Source organism: Kickxella alabastrina (assembly GCF_025024165.1).
Source record: "Kickxella alabastrina strain RSA 675 chromosome Unknown BX661scaffold_77, whole genome shotgun sequence".
In the NCBI taxonomy this organism is placed as follows: Eukaryota; Fungi; Kickxellomycota; class Kickxellomycetes; order Kickxellales; family Kickxellaceae; genus Kickxella; species Kickxella alabastrina.
The window spans coordinates 8814-21873 of NW_026251548.1; the positions used below are offsets into that span (position 1 = coordinate 8814).

The window sequence follows — 13060 nt, forward strand, 5'->3', positions numbered from 1 at the left end:
AAATCTCATTGGCCCGTGCTTCCTTGTTGTAAAAGGCAGCAACAAACTTGATCCACTCGGCCTTGCCCAACATATCGCTGGCATCCTCGGGGTTGACAGCGATCGAGTGTGGGTCACTCATTCCGTACGTCGTGAACGTCCACTGTAGTTCCTCCATTGCCAGGTCGTAGAATACACGAGGAACACGGTCGATTATGCTTCTTCTTCTTCTTGCCTTGGGCGTACCAAAGTTTTGCTGCACGCGTGGTAGAGCGCCAATGACCTTTTGCATGCATGGTGAAGTGATCGCAAAATGCTCATATGAGGCAGCGACTGAATTTTGAACATCAAGCAACTCGATGATGGCGCTGGCAGGGGCCGAGTCCAAAACTACCTTAGTCCCAGGGACTGCCATAAACTTGGTCCAGCCGCCAACCTGAGAGCTATTCGCCGGGGTCGGCCGAGCATCGTTGGGGATCGGTGTGCCGCATTGGTACAGAATGTATGTCTCGTCTGAAATGTTATTGCGGATATGCTTTGAGTTGCCCTTGTAAGTAATACTGAACCCGGAATTGTACTTGACTTGGACCTTGTCTGGGAAGTAGTCAGCCTTGGGATTGAAGGAAGTCACACAGTCAGTTTGATTGGCGAGTGTGGTTGAGGGCATATACAATACTGATAGCGCGGCAGTAATGGTGTAAATGTTGATTTTGAAGATCATTTTTAAAATAGTCCAAAAATAAAGCGCTTACAAAACAATGATGAAGTAAATTTTATTGGTGGTGGTGATGTTCCTTTTAGTGTAGGTTTTGGAGCTATTGGTAGGTAATTGGAAATAGGGGAGAGGAGAAAGCTTGGGTTATTTATATATTATATTCTAAAGTGCTAACCATTCCAAAATGAAAGGCGGATTTACTGAGTAAACATAGCAAATACATTTTAATATTACAATAGTGTATGTCGGTATTGGTGGAAATACAAAAATATAATTGGGATTTAAAGCCAAACACAAAGAAGACAGGGGAGTGGAGGGGAAGCACGGAATTGCCCATTAGTTTGAGCATCTAGCTGCGGGTGTGCTATGCACTCGGGCAAAGTTATGACCAAAGCTATGGCCATGTTTCAATTGCTTTTTTTACAAAAATAACTGCATGCATTTTTGTGTTGGGAGGAAAGCATACCCCAATATTGCGTGAAATGTCATTGTTAACACGCAATTTGTTATTTTTATCAGAGTGCGCCATGATATGCCTCGCTTGTCCCTGGTTGTTTATATTTAGAAACTTTTGAGCAAGGAAAGATGCCCAATAAATGTTGCCCTGAGAAACACGATGAGGCCCCTGGAATGAATAAACAATGGCGGATAAATGACAAAAGTGCGCACATTCTGTAAGTGTTGGGTGAGGAAATTGCTTATCACCGTGCAAATATAAATAAACATTGTTTCATCCATTTTTATCGGCCATTTATTTTGCCTCGTGCTGTGTAAGAATCCCCAACTCGAGCGGCGTTTTGTATGCGATTGTAATGCAAAACGCAAAATGCCAACAAAAATGCCCAACACAATTGTACAAAAGTGGAGCTATGCATAAAAGTATTATTAAAAATAAAACAATTGCATTTTGGCTCTACGCAGCTACACCCATTACTTTGTTATCCCATTGATATGGCATGCTTGCTTTGGATTGGTTGATATTGTCCTTGAGATCGAGAGCATGCAACAGCCAGGTATTGTAATCAGTTTATATGCAATGTTATCTGTGCCAGACATAAAACAAAAAATTGTTTGTGCACATATTTGCCCGTTTACTTGCTTTCTTTGACCGCTTATCTACAAGGAATTGCTCTATTATTTGGCTAGTAGGCACATCACAACACAATGCTACAAGTACATGTATCAAGCCAGTGATGACGACTACTAATTTTTCAAATTGATTTTTTTGCATCACGTCAAATCGATCAGGTCGAATTATCGAAAATCGTAAACCAGATAATTCTCACCAAGCGAATAAACAAAATTGTTTCGTTTTTTCACTTTCATTTGCATTTGCATTTTTATTTCACTCATTTTCTTCCATTTAAACGAGCTCATTGCAATCACCAACAAAATTATATTTCGCTTGAAATGCTTGGCGACGAGGCATTCAGGCTGGTCAAGGAGGCCAAGGACATAACGGCCGAGCACATTCCGACATACAACGAGGAGCAAGTGCGACTGGTAACGCAAGAGACGCGCTACCTATGGACACGCATTGAAGAGATGATAGCCAGCCTAAACAACTCTAATAATAGCAGCCAACAAGGCACATCCACAGCGTATAATCAAACGTCATCCGCAGCAGCAGCATCAGGAGGGAGCAACCTGGCGACCTCACAAACATACATGCGAAGCAACCTACAAACACAGGACACGGATGGCAACCTCATCGATGGCAGCAGCATGGGTGGCCGGATGACTGGTGGGAATGAGTTTGTGGAGAACACGAATGCACAGGCGGCGCTATATTTGCTGACGCTGAATCGCAACAAGAGATGCCTGTTGGCGTACCATCGCCGGCGGGTAGAGTTTGTAAGGTCACTATTGTGGGCGCTACACTTGGCTCCATCCTTGGCACCTTCTGCATTGTCGGTAAGGCTGGCGCCTGAAGAGCTGAATTATGCGCGGGAGTACGCCAGGCTGAATTCGGCGTATAGGGATGCGGTTGAGGGGCAGCTTTGTCACAATGAGTCCCTGGATTGGACGGCTAATGGTGAGCTTCCGCCCAGGGACTTGCTGATTGAGGTGCGGGTGGTTAAGGACTGCGGAGAAATTGTGACGGAGAATGGTGTGGTCAACTTGCAGGCTGGGTCGCAGCATTACCTGCACCGGTCGGATATTGAGCATCTGATAACCATTGGGTACCTGGAGCACATTAGCGCAGTTTGAATTTTCAATAAATATATTTTTTATAGTAAACAAAAAAGAAAAGAAAAATTAAAAAGAAAATCGAAGATTTCAAAGGATAGTTGGGTTACAAGCTGCGGCGCTGCGAAATATAGACATCCAGCTTTTATTTTTTGGGCGGACTAGCCAGACCCTCAAAAGAAGAGGAAATAAAATCTACACAGTCGCCACCTTGTCCGCCACCTTGTTGTCCACTGGCTAATCCGCAAAATACTTGAATGGCTCGCACATCTTGTACAAGTTATCATACCCCCTACCAGCCTCGCTCTTTCGGCTGCCAAAGTTTATGATGGTCCTATACGCAACGTTTATCTCAGTACGAACCGACTGAACCCGGGAATCCATCATTTTGGCCTGTTTGCGCAACTTTTCATTCACCGTTTTCAGCTCCCTATACATCTCGGCATGCTCCTCGACCTCCCGGGTCTGTGCATCAACCACGGGCAGCAGCTTTTGGAGCAGCTTGGTCTAGAGTATATTTTCGTGAACAATCTCTGCGTTTTCCGCGAGGTACTCTGGGATATCGCCCTCAAGACGCTTGTTAGCCGATTGTATCTTAATAATCTCTGCGCGCAGCTGCTGGTTCTCTCTCTCGATGTCGTCGATTTGAGCTTGGATAAAAAGCTTGTCGAGCAGCGGCGAGCTGAACATGTTATTCTGGGGTTGGATGTACGTGTACTCGGTGGTGGTAGCGGGGATGATGGGCAGATGGGAGACAGTTAGAGTGCCGTCAACATTGGTCAAGCCGGTGGTAACTAGGGTGGTGGATGAGTGTTGAGCAGACCTGCCGCTGGTAGAAATGGTGCAAAGCGCCTTGGAAATGGCATTGTTGACATTAGCCGAGGTCCAGAGACGAGGACTAAAGGGCGCAAAAGCAGAAAACATAGCAATAAGGCTATTGAAAGAAAAAGAAAAATTGCAATGTGCTGATTTAAAGTAATTTGTTTAGAGTGCAACAAAATATAATGGTTGATTGGGAGGAATAAAAAAGAAAAGATGGACAGGTGGGAGAGCGTCATTGTCAAAATAATTTATAGAAAGTCAGTTTGGCATGAAGCTGTCCCACTCCGAGGAACTCGTTCGGATTATGTGCATTTAAACAATTTCAAGCGTGTCCAGCTTTTTTTTTCGTGCCGCGCAAAAAAACAATGCAAAAACAAAACAAAAACAAAACAAATGATATTTAAGGGGGTAGGCGTGGGGAGTGACATCGGCAATACATGAACAAAAAGAGGCTTAGTCGCTGTGCAGCTTTCAATATCACTAATTTTTTTAGGTAAGATCCGTATGCTTGTGGAATGGCAATCCGGGATGAAGTAGGAAAACAAACAAACTGTACATGCGCTGTCATTGCCGATCATCCAGTATACTCGTGGAAAATATGATATGGACTGGCGGTAAATGAAACGGAATAGATGGGCGATACTATGTGAAAAAGAACGCATACATGTATGACTTCAAATTAAAGAATGCTTATATCGAGACTGCATGTGTGCTGCCTTTGTTCTACCTCTGGCGAAAGGTGTTAATGCACTTACCTTTTAATAAAATGTAAAGATTAGTGGGTAAACACAGGCTTGAAAATAATCCCGCAGGTTGGGGATTTGTTACAGTGTAGTTTGTGTTCTATATCTCGACAAAAAATATATTAGAATACATATTAGAACATTTCTCACAGGCATATATAAAAGAAAGATTGACTACAGTCAACGACATGAAATGTACTTCTTTGAAAGAAAAATGTTAATATTGTTAATGTTAAAATATTATAATTGAAAGAAAAGAAAAATGAGAAATAAATAAAAAAAAATTGTTGAAAACATTTCCGGCGTCATAATTAAGCAGCGACAGATCTCTTCAAAACAAATATGCTCTTTACACGAGTTACGCTGTTCCTAACAGCCACATTGGTGCTCCTCTTTGCCAACATAAGCGTTCTTGTAATCCGGCCACCCGTTGGCAGCTTTATCTCCGTCGTAGCACCAACCAAGGGTTTTTCAAAATCGGCCTCATCCGATGTCCCAACATGTACATACTCCTCCGCCTCCCCAGCTCCGGCCCTAGCTCCAGCCTCTGCATTTACCATGCTGCTGTCCTCGGGTTTGGGCACATCATGCGCGTCCACATTAATTCCAACCTGATTGTCCTCTGCATTGGTGGTGTTGGCAGCGGCTAATCCGCGGGTGTTATCAAAAAAAGTATGCGGAATAACCGGTACATGTGAGGTGGCTGAGCGCCTGAAGACCATAGAGGTGGTCTGGCGAACATGCTGGACTTTGCGTGAAATTCCATCGAGAATCCTTGACGAGCGGCGATCCAAGTTACGAGACACTGGGTTTGGGCGCCGAGTAACGTTTGTCACGGACTGGGTGCTCGAAGACTGGTGCTGCTGCTGCTGCTGCTGCTGCTGGTTGTTGTTGCCCGGGATAATGGTGGCGGCAGGGTTGTCATAGAAAATGTTATCGCTGTGGTTGTCGTTGCTGCTGGTGTTACTGCCGACTTCCCTGCTGGCAATTTCACTAGCACTTGCAATTGCACTAGTACTTGCACTTGCACTTGCGCTGATGTCAGAGGTTTCGGTCTCGGCGCTGGTAACTACGGGAGCCCTAACAGAGGAAAAAGCTGTGGTGGCAGAAATAGCTATGGCGACTGTGGTCATAACCGGAGTAGCAGTGGAGGGCCTGGTGTTCTCGACAGTCTGCTGTGGCTTTTGCTTAGCCTCGGATACATGGTTATTTTCCTCCTCTGCTTGCCCCTTCTTTTCCCCTCCTTTCTGCTCAGGACCAAAGAAAACAGTCAGATCAGCCGCGGGTTTATCCGAAAAAGACTGGGTACCAGCAGAAGAAGAAGCAGAAGCAGCAGTATGTTCTTCAGACTTGCCCTCGTCCAGCTTTGCATCGGCCTGCGCCTCAGCAACAGACAGAGCAGACACAGCAGACGCAGAAGACACAGCATGTGCAGCAGGTGTAGCAGACATAGCAGGCTCAGCAGCCGGAACCTCATTGTCCACCTGAATGACTTGCTCACCCTTGGACACAGTCACAGTTGGATTCGCCAAAATTGCATCGCCAACATTGTTGGATCGAATCGGTCTTTTCGTCAAAAGACTAGTAATGCTTGACCTTCTCTGTCTAACCCGCATTCCCAGGGACGCCGACTTTCCCACTCCAACCTGCTGATAATCCTCCACTTCCTTCTGCCACTGCTGCCGCTGCCGCTGCTGATGCTGTTGTTGCATTTGAGTGGGTGCTTCGGGCGAAGTAGGTGCTGGCAGTAGACAGTCACTTGTGAGGTTGACGATCTTGTCGTAGATTGAGAACAGTGAGGCGTTGTTTATGTCACCTATTTCAGGATCCGTGGCAAAGTCGAAATCAAACCCCAGATGGTCCAGCATTTCCTTCGTAGTAACCTCCCCATGCTGCTGCGGAGGATGCTGAGTGGCGGGAAGGATCGACAGGGATAGGTTGGTGTCCGGACCATTTGGGTCTGCGTAGCCTGTGGACTTGATGGTGTCCAGGTAAGAGAAGTCCATCTGTTCCTCGTCTTTCTCACCAATTACAGCTAAAATGGAAGCGGGAGTGGGAGCAAAGGCTGGTATGGTTGGCTTCCATTCCTTGGCAACAAGCTCATAGGCAGAATTGGCAGAATTGACAGCCTCTGAGTTATCCTTCTTGTCCTGGGCGAGCGAGAGCATGGTTATCGAAAGACTAGGCGAGTTGATTTCAGGCAGCCAGTGATCAACGTAGCGATCTTGGTGGTGGTCGTCGCTGTTGTTTGGTTGAATACTGGCGTCGGTTGACGATATCATGGTTAATATTCAAAATAAAGTATTAGAGAGATAAGTAGTATCCAAAAAAAGTCAATAATGAGAAAAGAGAAAAAAGAGGATAAGAAAGGAGCAAGAAAACGCAAAAACAAGGCGCAAGGCGCAAGGCATAAGGAGTAAATAAGTTATGAACAATGGACAAGGGAATGTTGGTGTTGGTGTTGACGTTGACGTTGGTGTTGGTGTTGGTGCTGGCGTTGGCGCTGGTGTTGGCGTTGGCGCTGGTGTTGGCGTTGGCGCTGACGCGGGCTTGAGTATAATATTGTGTTTGTAAAGTACATTTTTTTCCATCCTCCATTCTTCGAAGCGGAGTCTTATTTTCCTGAAACATTCTGCAAAAAGATCAGCAATACTTTAGCAGTAACAAGAAGGAGGGAAAAAGGGAACAGTAACATTTTTTAAAAAAAGGTTTCGCAAATATATATATATATGTACACACATACACATATATTTTAATATTCCAAGCGCTTTCTATTAGAAAAAAGAAAAATCACACAGAGTTCAAAAGACAGTTAGGCGGGGGCATTCCCAGCATGCGACGCAGGGCAGCGGATCTGGCTGCACAGGCAACAAACTCAGGGTCAGCCGGGTCAGCGCCCGCAGCCACAAGCTCCGCGACAACATCGACCCACCCGGCCCTCGCTGCAGCCACCAGTGCGCGGCGGCCGCCCTCAGCCGCCGCATTGGCGCCAGCTTCCAGAAGCAGGCGCACACAGGGCAAATGGCCGCCGCGCGCAGCACCCTGCAGGGCGCTCTCTTCCAGGGCACTGGCATGTGCACCGAAGCGCAGCAACAGCAAGCGGAGTACTTCGGCATGGCCGCGCTCCGCCGCCGCACGCACCGGCTCATCATCCTGCACGTGCACGTCGGCGCCGGCGCCGGCCAGCGCAGCCACCGTCAGCGGCGACCCGCGCGAGCTGGCAAAGACCAATGGCCGGCCGCCGCGCGCATCAGGGTCGGCGCCGCGCGCCAGCAGCAGCCGCACGAGCGCAACATGGCTGGTTGCTGCAGCCGGTGGTGACGCCGGGGCCGGCGCCGAGGCGCGCGACCGGTACCGCTGGGCCGACTGCGCCGGCTGGCGCAGCCCGTCGCCGTGGTAGGCGGCAGACAGCAGCGCGCTGTTGCCCATGGCGCGCGGCTGCGCACCGGCGTCCAGCAGCAGCCGCACGCACACAAGGTTCTTGTCGCCGGCCAGAACGGCCAGCCGCAGCGCGCGAGACTCGTCGGCGGCGGCGTCGGCGTTGCAGTCCAGCAGCGCCTGGACAGCTGCCGCGTGGCCGGCGGAGGCGGCGCGCGCTAGCGGCTCGTCGTCCTGCACGTGCACGTCGGCGCCGCTGGACACCAGCAGCCGCACAATGTCGGCGTGGCCGCTAGCTGCGGCAATGCGCAGCGCCGCGCCGTTGTCCTGGCCGACGTCCACCAGCAGCGCGCCTAGCGGAGCAGCGCCCGGCGCAGCACTGCCGCCGCCACGCCAGGCGTCCAGCGCCCGGCCAGGGTTTCCAGAGTTGCTTCTGGCCTCTGCGGCGCTGCGCGTTCTGTGGCGCATGGCGGCCAGCTTGGCCACCACCGGCGCCCACGCGTGGGCACAGGCATGGCGCAGAATCCACTGGTCGTCGGCGCGCGGGTCGGCGCCCAGCGCCAGCAGCAGCAGAACAACATCCTGGCGCAGCGCCCGCGGCCGGCGCGCCGCCAGGCCCAGCAGCCCGTCCAGCACGCGGTCGCGGCCAAACTCAACAAGGTAGAAGCGCGCGCGCACGCCCATCGACCGCGACGCCTGGTAGAAGCTGCGCGACACTAGCGCGAGCGTTGGCCACTGCGCGTAAACGAAGATGTTGCAGAGAATGTCGAACGGCAGCGTGGCTAGTAGGGGGCTAGTGGAATTGCATTGCGGCCTGTTGCATTGCGGGCTATTGCATTGCGGGCTATTGCATTGCGGGCTATTGCATTGCGGGCTATTGCATTGCGGGCTATTGCATTGCGGCTTCATTGCATTTTTGAAAAAGAGGAAAAAAACAAAAATTAATTAGGTGAATTGTAAAGACAAAGAGGCATAAAGGGAAAATACAGGTCAGTCGCTGTCGTGGTCGACCAGCTCGACGCGCCGCCGGCCACGGCCACGGCTGCCAAGCGGGGACGCCGGCGGCGGCAGCAGCACGGCGTCCATCCACCACGGGCGGGGCGCGGCACCGCCGGCACTCGCAGAGGCCGGCTTTTCCGACAAGTCACGTGCCAATGGGCGCTCGTCGCCCTCTGCACCGCACCTGCCCAGCAGCAGCGGCCGCTCGCCCGCGGCGCAGCGGTACACGGCCAGCACACCGCGCGGCTCGGGCACGGCGCACAGCACGTCGGGCGCAAACAGCGCCGGCGCCAGGCGGCGCAGCACGGCGGCGCACGACAGCTGCTGCAGCGGCAGCGCGCATGCCGGCCCGGCGACGGCGCGGCAGGCGGCCTCGGCACGTGCCGCGCACCGGCGGCGCCGCAGCCGCACGGCCTGGGCGACCAGCGCGCGCATGTCCTGCAGCTCCGGCACGGCGCTTGCGCGCAGGTTCTGCAGCAGCTCCAGCGCCTCGTCGAACGACGCGCGGAGCAGCCGCGGCCGCAGCGCCACCAGCACAGCCGCGAAGAAGTCGCCCAGAAAGCCCAGCTGCGCCCACTCGCCGCCGTCGCCCGACGCGCCAAAGCGCGCGTGCACGTGCACGGCGCCCGGCGCGCGGCCAATCACCGCGGCGGGCGCCTCGGCGGCGGCAGCCAGGGCACCGGCTGGCCCGGCGGCGGCCGGCCCGGCGGCGGCTATGCGCGCGGCGTTGGCCAGAAGCGCGTCCCACAGCGCGAGCACGTCGGGCAGCGCAAACTCGCGCGCGCCGCAGACCAGCAGCCACCGCAGCGCAAAGTGCTCCGGCCGCACGCCGCAGCGCCGCAGCCGCGCCCACAGCGCCGCGTCGGCCGCCTGCACGCACGCCCACCAGCGGCGCAGCGCACCGCGCAGCCCGGCGCCGTCGTCGTCCATGGCGGCGACGAACAAGTCGAGGTGGGCGCCGCGCAGCACGCGCACCAGCAGGTGGAATGCCGCCGCCTCGGCGTCGCCGCCGGCGTCTGCCGCGCACGCGTAGTACAGCGGCGCCAGCACGTCGTTCATCCCCTGCGCGTAGCCGCTGCCGCGGTTGAAGCGCGCGTACACCACCAGGACGCGTGCCATCGCGTCGGCGTGCGTCCACGCGTCGGCGCCGGCAAGAGCCGCCGGCGCGGCGCCGCCGCCCAGCGCCTGGTGGATGCGCTGCGCGAGCGCGCACGCGTGGCGGCCGGGCGCCTGTGCCTGCTGGACGCGCTGCCGGAAGAGCGCAATGTCCGGCTGCGTGCGCGCAACGTCGGCGCGCACCTGCGCGATCTCAGCGTCGGCGCGCACCTGCGCGACCTCAGCGCCAGTGTCCGCCCGCGCTTCCCATAAGCTGTGCACAAGGCCGGAGTACGCGAGCCGCCCGGCCGCGGCGGCCGAGGCCCAGCGGCGCCGGTCCGCCGGCAGGCTGCCCGCCAGCAGCCGCCAGCAGATTGACCGCAGCCCGCGCACGCCGTCGGGGATGCCGCCGAAGCACAGCGCGGAGAGCTGCGCAAGGTCCACTGCTGCGCTGTCGCTGGGGAAAAGAACGCGGCTGAAGTCGCCGACCCTACGCGTAGAGAGCGGCGCATGCATGGTGATGTTAGTGAGTTTGAGGCGAAAAGACTGAGCAGCAAGTTTAAAGTGCTTTCTTTTTTGCCTGCTGGCCCGGCCGGAGCTTTTGTGCTTTTCTTTTATTCTGATTCTGGCAGAAGAAGCCGCGTCTGCCTCTCTGTGCCACGGCTGTCTCTCTGTGCCGCGGCTGCCTCTTTGTGCCGCGGCTGCCTCTTTGTGCCGCGTCTGCCTCTTTGTGCTGCGTCTGCCTGCCGTCCCCCACCCGCCTCTGCCACCATTGCCGCCACCGCCGCCACCATCGCCATTGTCCGTCGATCAAGACCAGCATCAATGCAAGCAAGTACCTTTTCGATTCTTTCAATTCCCTCATTGTATTGTGTTATAAAAAAAAGTCAAGAGCCAAAGCTGAGGCAAGAAAAAAATGGAAAAAAATGGAAAAAAAGAAACAGGAAGCACACCAAAGGCGCTCTCATCAACACACCAAATGTGCGCATCAACACACCACCCACAGTCAAATAACGAATAATGCACGGCGCCCAGTCCAACAACAACACTGCCTCCCCCTCCCCCCTCTCCCAGTGGTAAGAGGTGCCAAAGAAAATTGCTTTTCTTCCTTCCTTGTGCAACAGCCAACCTCCCCCCCCCAATTCATCAATGTCCTTTGCTTTCCTCTCGTGACTCCGCAGCCTCTCCATTGCTAGTGCTTCTGGTGGTGCTTCTTCCGGTGCCGCGGCATGCGCTCGTACTCATTGGGCGCATCGCTATCGTCGGACGAGCAACAGCTCTCGTCCGAATCAGACTCGCCAAACTGCCGCTCCTTGCGGAAAATACAGCACACTTTGCTTTTCTTCTTTCCCAGCCCCTCGTTATCCACTGTATCATCGGACCATTGCACCCGAGGCGAACCCACTGCTGCTGCTATTGTTGTTTCTGCTGTGTGTTCTTCGGGGGATCCGCGTAGATGAAGTACTCCGGCGGATCGATCCGGCCCTAGTCCCGGTACTGTGTGGCTTGGATCAATGACCATTGTGCGTGATCCGTGGCTCGCCGCAGCTGTCTGACTGCCGCCAATGCCGCCGCCGCCGCTGCCGCCGCCGCCGCTGCCGCTGTTGTTTGCCCGCGTCTGCAGGTGCCGGTGTGATACATTGGTGCCTGGTGTTTGTGCCAGCAGTGGGCTCGGTGAGCCTGCAATTGAGCTTGAACTAGACAAGGGCTGCGTCATTCTGTTTAATAAAATTGTGTTGGGGTTTTCGAGGAATTTAGTGTTAAATTTGAATGGTAAATGAGGGACAAAAGGAAGAAATTAATAATACAATTTTTTGGGCCAAAACAAATAATGAAAAATGAAAACCATTTTTGTTCACCTTGTTCCCCTATTTATTTATTACTTTTTATCTTGTACAGTTGTAATCACCTTTAAATTTTAAATTATTATAAAAATGTCAAGCATCATTCTCGACCACAGCGACCTCACCACAGCGGACAACGGCCAGGCTCTCGCCCAACGGCGCGAGACCCGCCACCAATACCGCAGCCTTCTCTCGGACGCGACGACGCGGCAAAAGGAGTACCTTGCAGGCGACGGCACCCTGCTCCTCGAGGACCTAGCGCGGGCCAACCAGCTCTTCGACGGCGTCAAATCCACCGCCGAGGGTATCCTAGACTCGCGCTTTCTGATTCTTTCCGCAGACATCAGCGCCCAGCGCGCTCACCAGCTGCGCATCGACTCGGCAGCCTTTGACCCTTTGGAATTCATCGACCAAGTGCGCATGGTCTTGTACCCCAGTGGAGCCGGAGCCGGAGCCGGAGATTCTGAGGAGCAGCCTGGAGATTGGGCTAGAGTTGGAACACTGGCGATGCGGTTTGGCCGGATGCCGCCGCGCTTTTCGTGCCTTTACGGCCCGCTGATGACCGAGAAGAAGGTGCGCAAGAGAATAGAGGTGTCCCGGAAAAAGAACACTCAGAGGGAAGGCCCAGTGCACGAAGCCCAGATTGACACAATGGGCGAGAGTGACGTTAAGAAGCAGGAGAATCAGACCACAAAGTTGGTGCAAAAAGTCCACCGCTTACTCACCAAGGTCGGCCCCATCAACCTGTTCCAGTTCGTCATCAACCCACATTCATTCTCGCAGTCTGTCGAGAACATCTTTTACGTCTCTTTTCTTATTCGCGATGGCAAGGCTTATATTGATGATCAGACGGGCCAGCCGATGATCGAGGCTTGTGAGCCGCCGCAGCATGCTGATTATGAGATGGGGTTGACTAGGAAGCAGCTCATTTTCAGCCTGGATCAGAATACTTGGACGGAGATTATCAACGTGTATGGTATCGCTGAGAGCACCATTCCGATGCGCCCGTCGAATGTTGGCGCTGACGGTCTGACACAGATGTCGTCGCAGGTGCTACGCCATTGAAAAATAAAAATTACTGTGTAAAAATAAAACAATACAATATCCAAAAAAAAAAAAAAGAATTTTCTTGATTCTCAATCCTCCGAATATATCAATTTTAGCCAGGCTATGGAAAACTTGATCAAAAAGAGGCACCATTTAAAATAAAAAAAAGCCTAACGCTCAGCTAATTTATGCAAAAAAAAATAATATATATAATATATATTTTAATTTTCCCTCCGTTGTTGCATTTT

The 13060-nt window shown here is 52.9% G+C and overlaps 1 protein-coding gene across 1 annotated transcript; it reads right to left on the bottom strand.

Annotated features, from left to right (window-relative positions):
* Positions 1-2978: 2978 nt before the first annotated feature.
* Positions 2979-3955, bottom strand: BX661DRAFT_208271 (uncharacterized protein). The gene has a single exon (XM_051538675.1). The coding sequence runs from the start codon at positions 3806-3808 to the stop codon at positions 3392-3394; it is 417 nt and encodes a 138-aa protein (XP_051388494.1). The 5' UTR covers positions 3809-3955; the 3' UTR covers positions 2979-3391.
* Positions 3956-13060: the final 9105 nt, after the last annotated feature.

Coding starts and splice junctions, on each gene's coding strand:
- BX661DRAFT_208271 (XM_051538675.1), bottom strand. CDS start 3,808: ATGTTTTCTGCTTTTGCGCCCTTTAGTCCTCGTCTCTGGACCTCGGCT.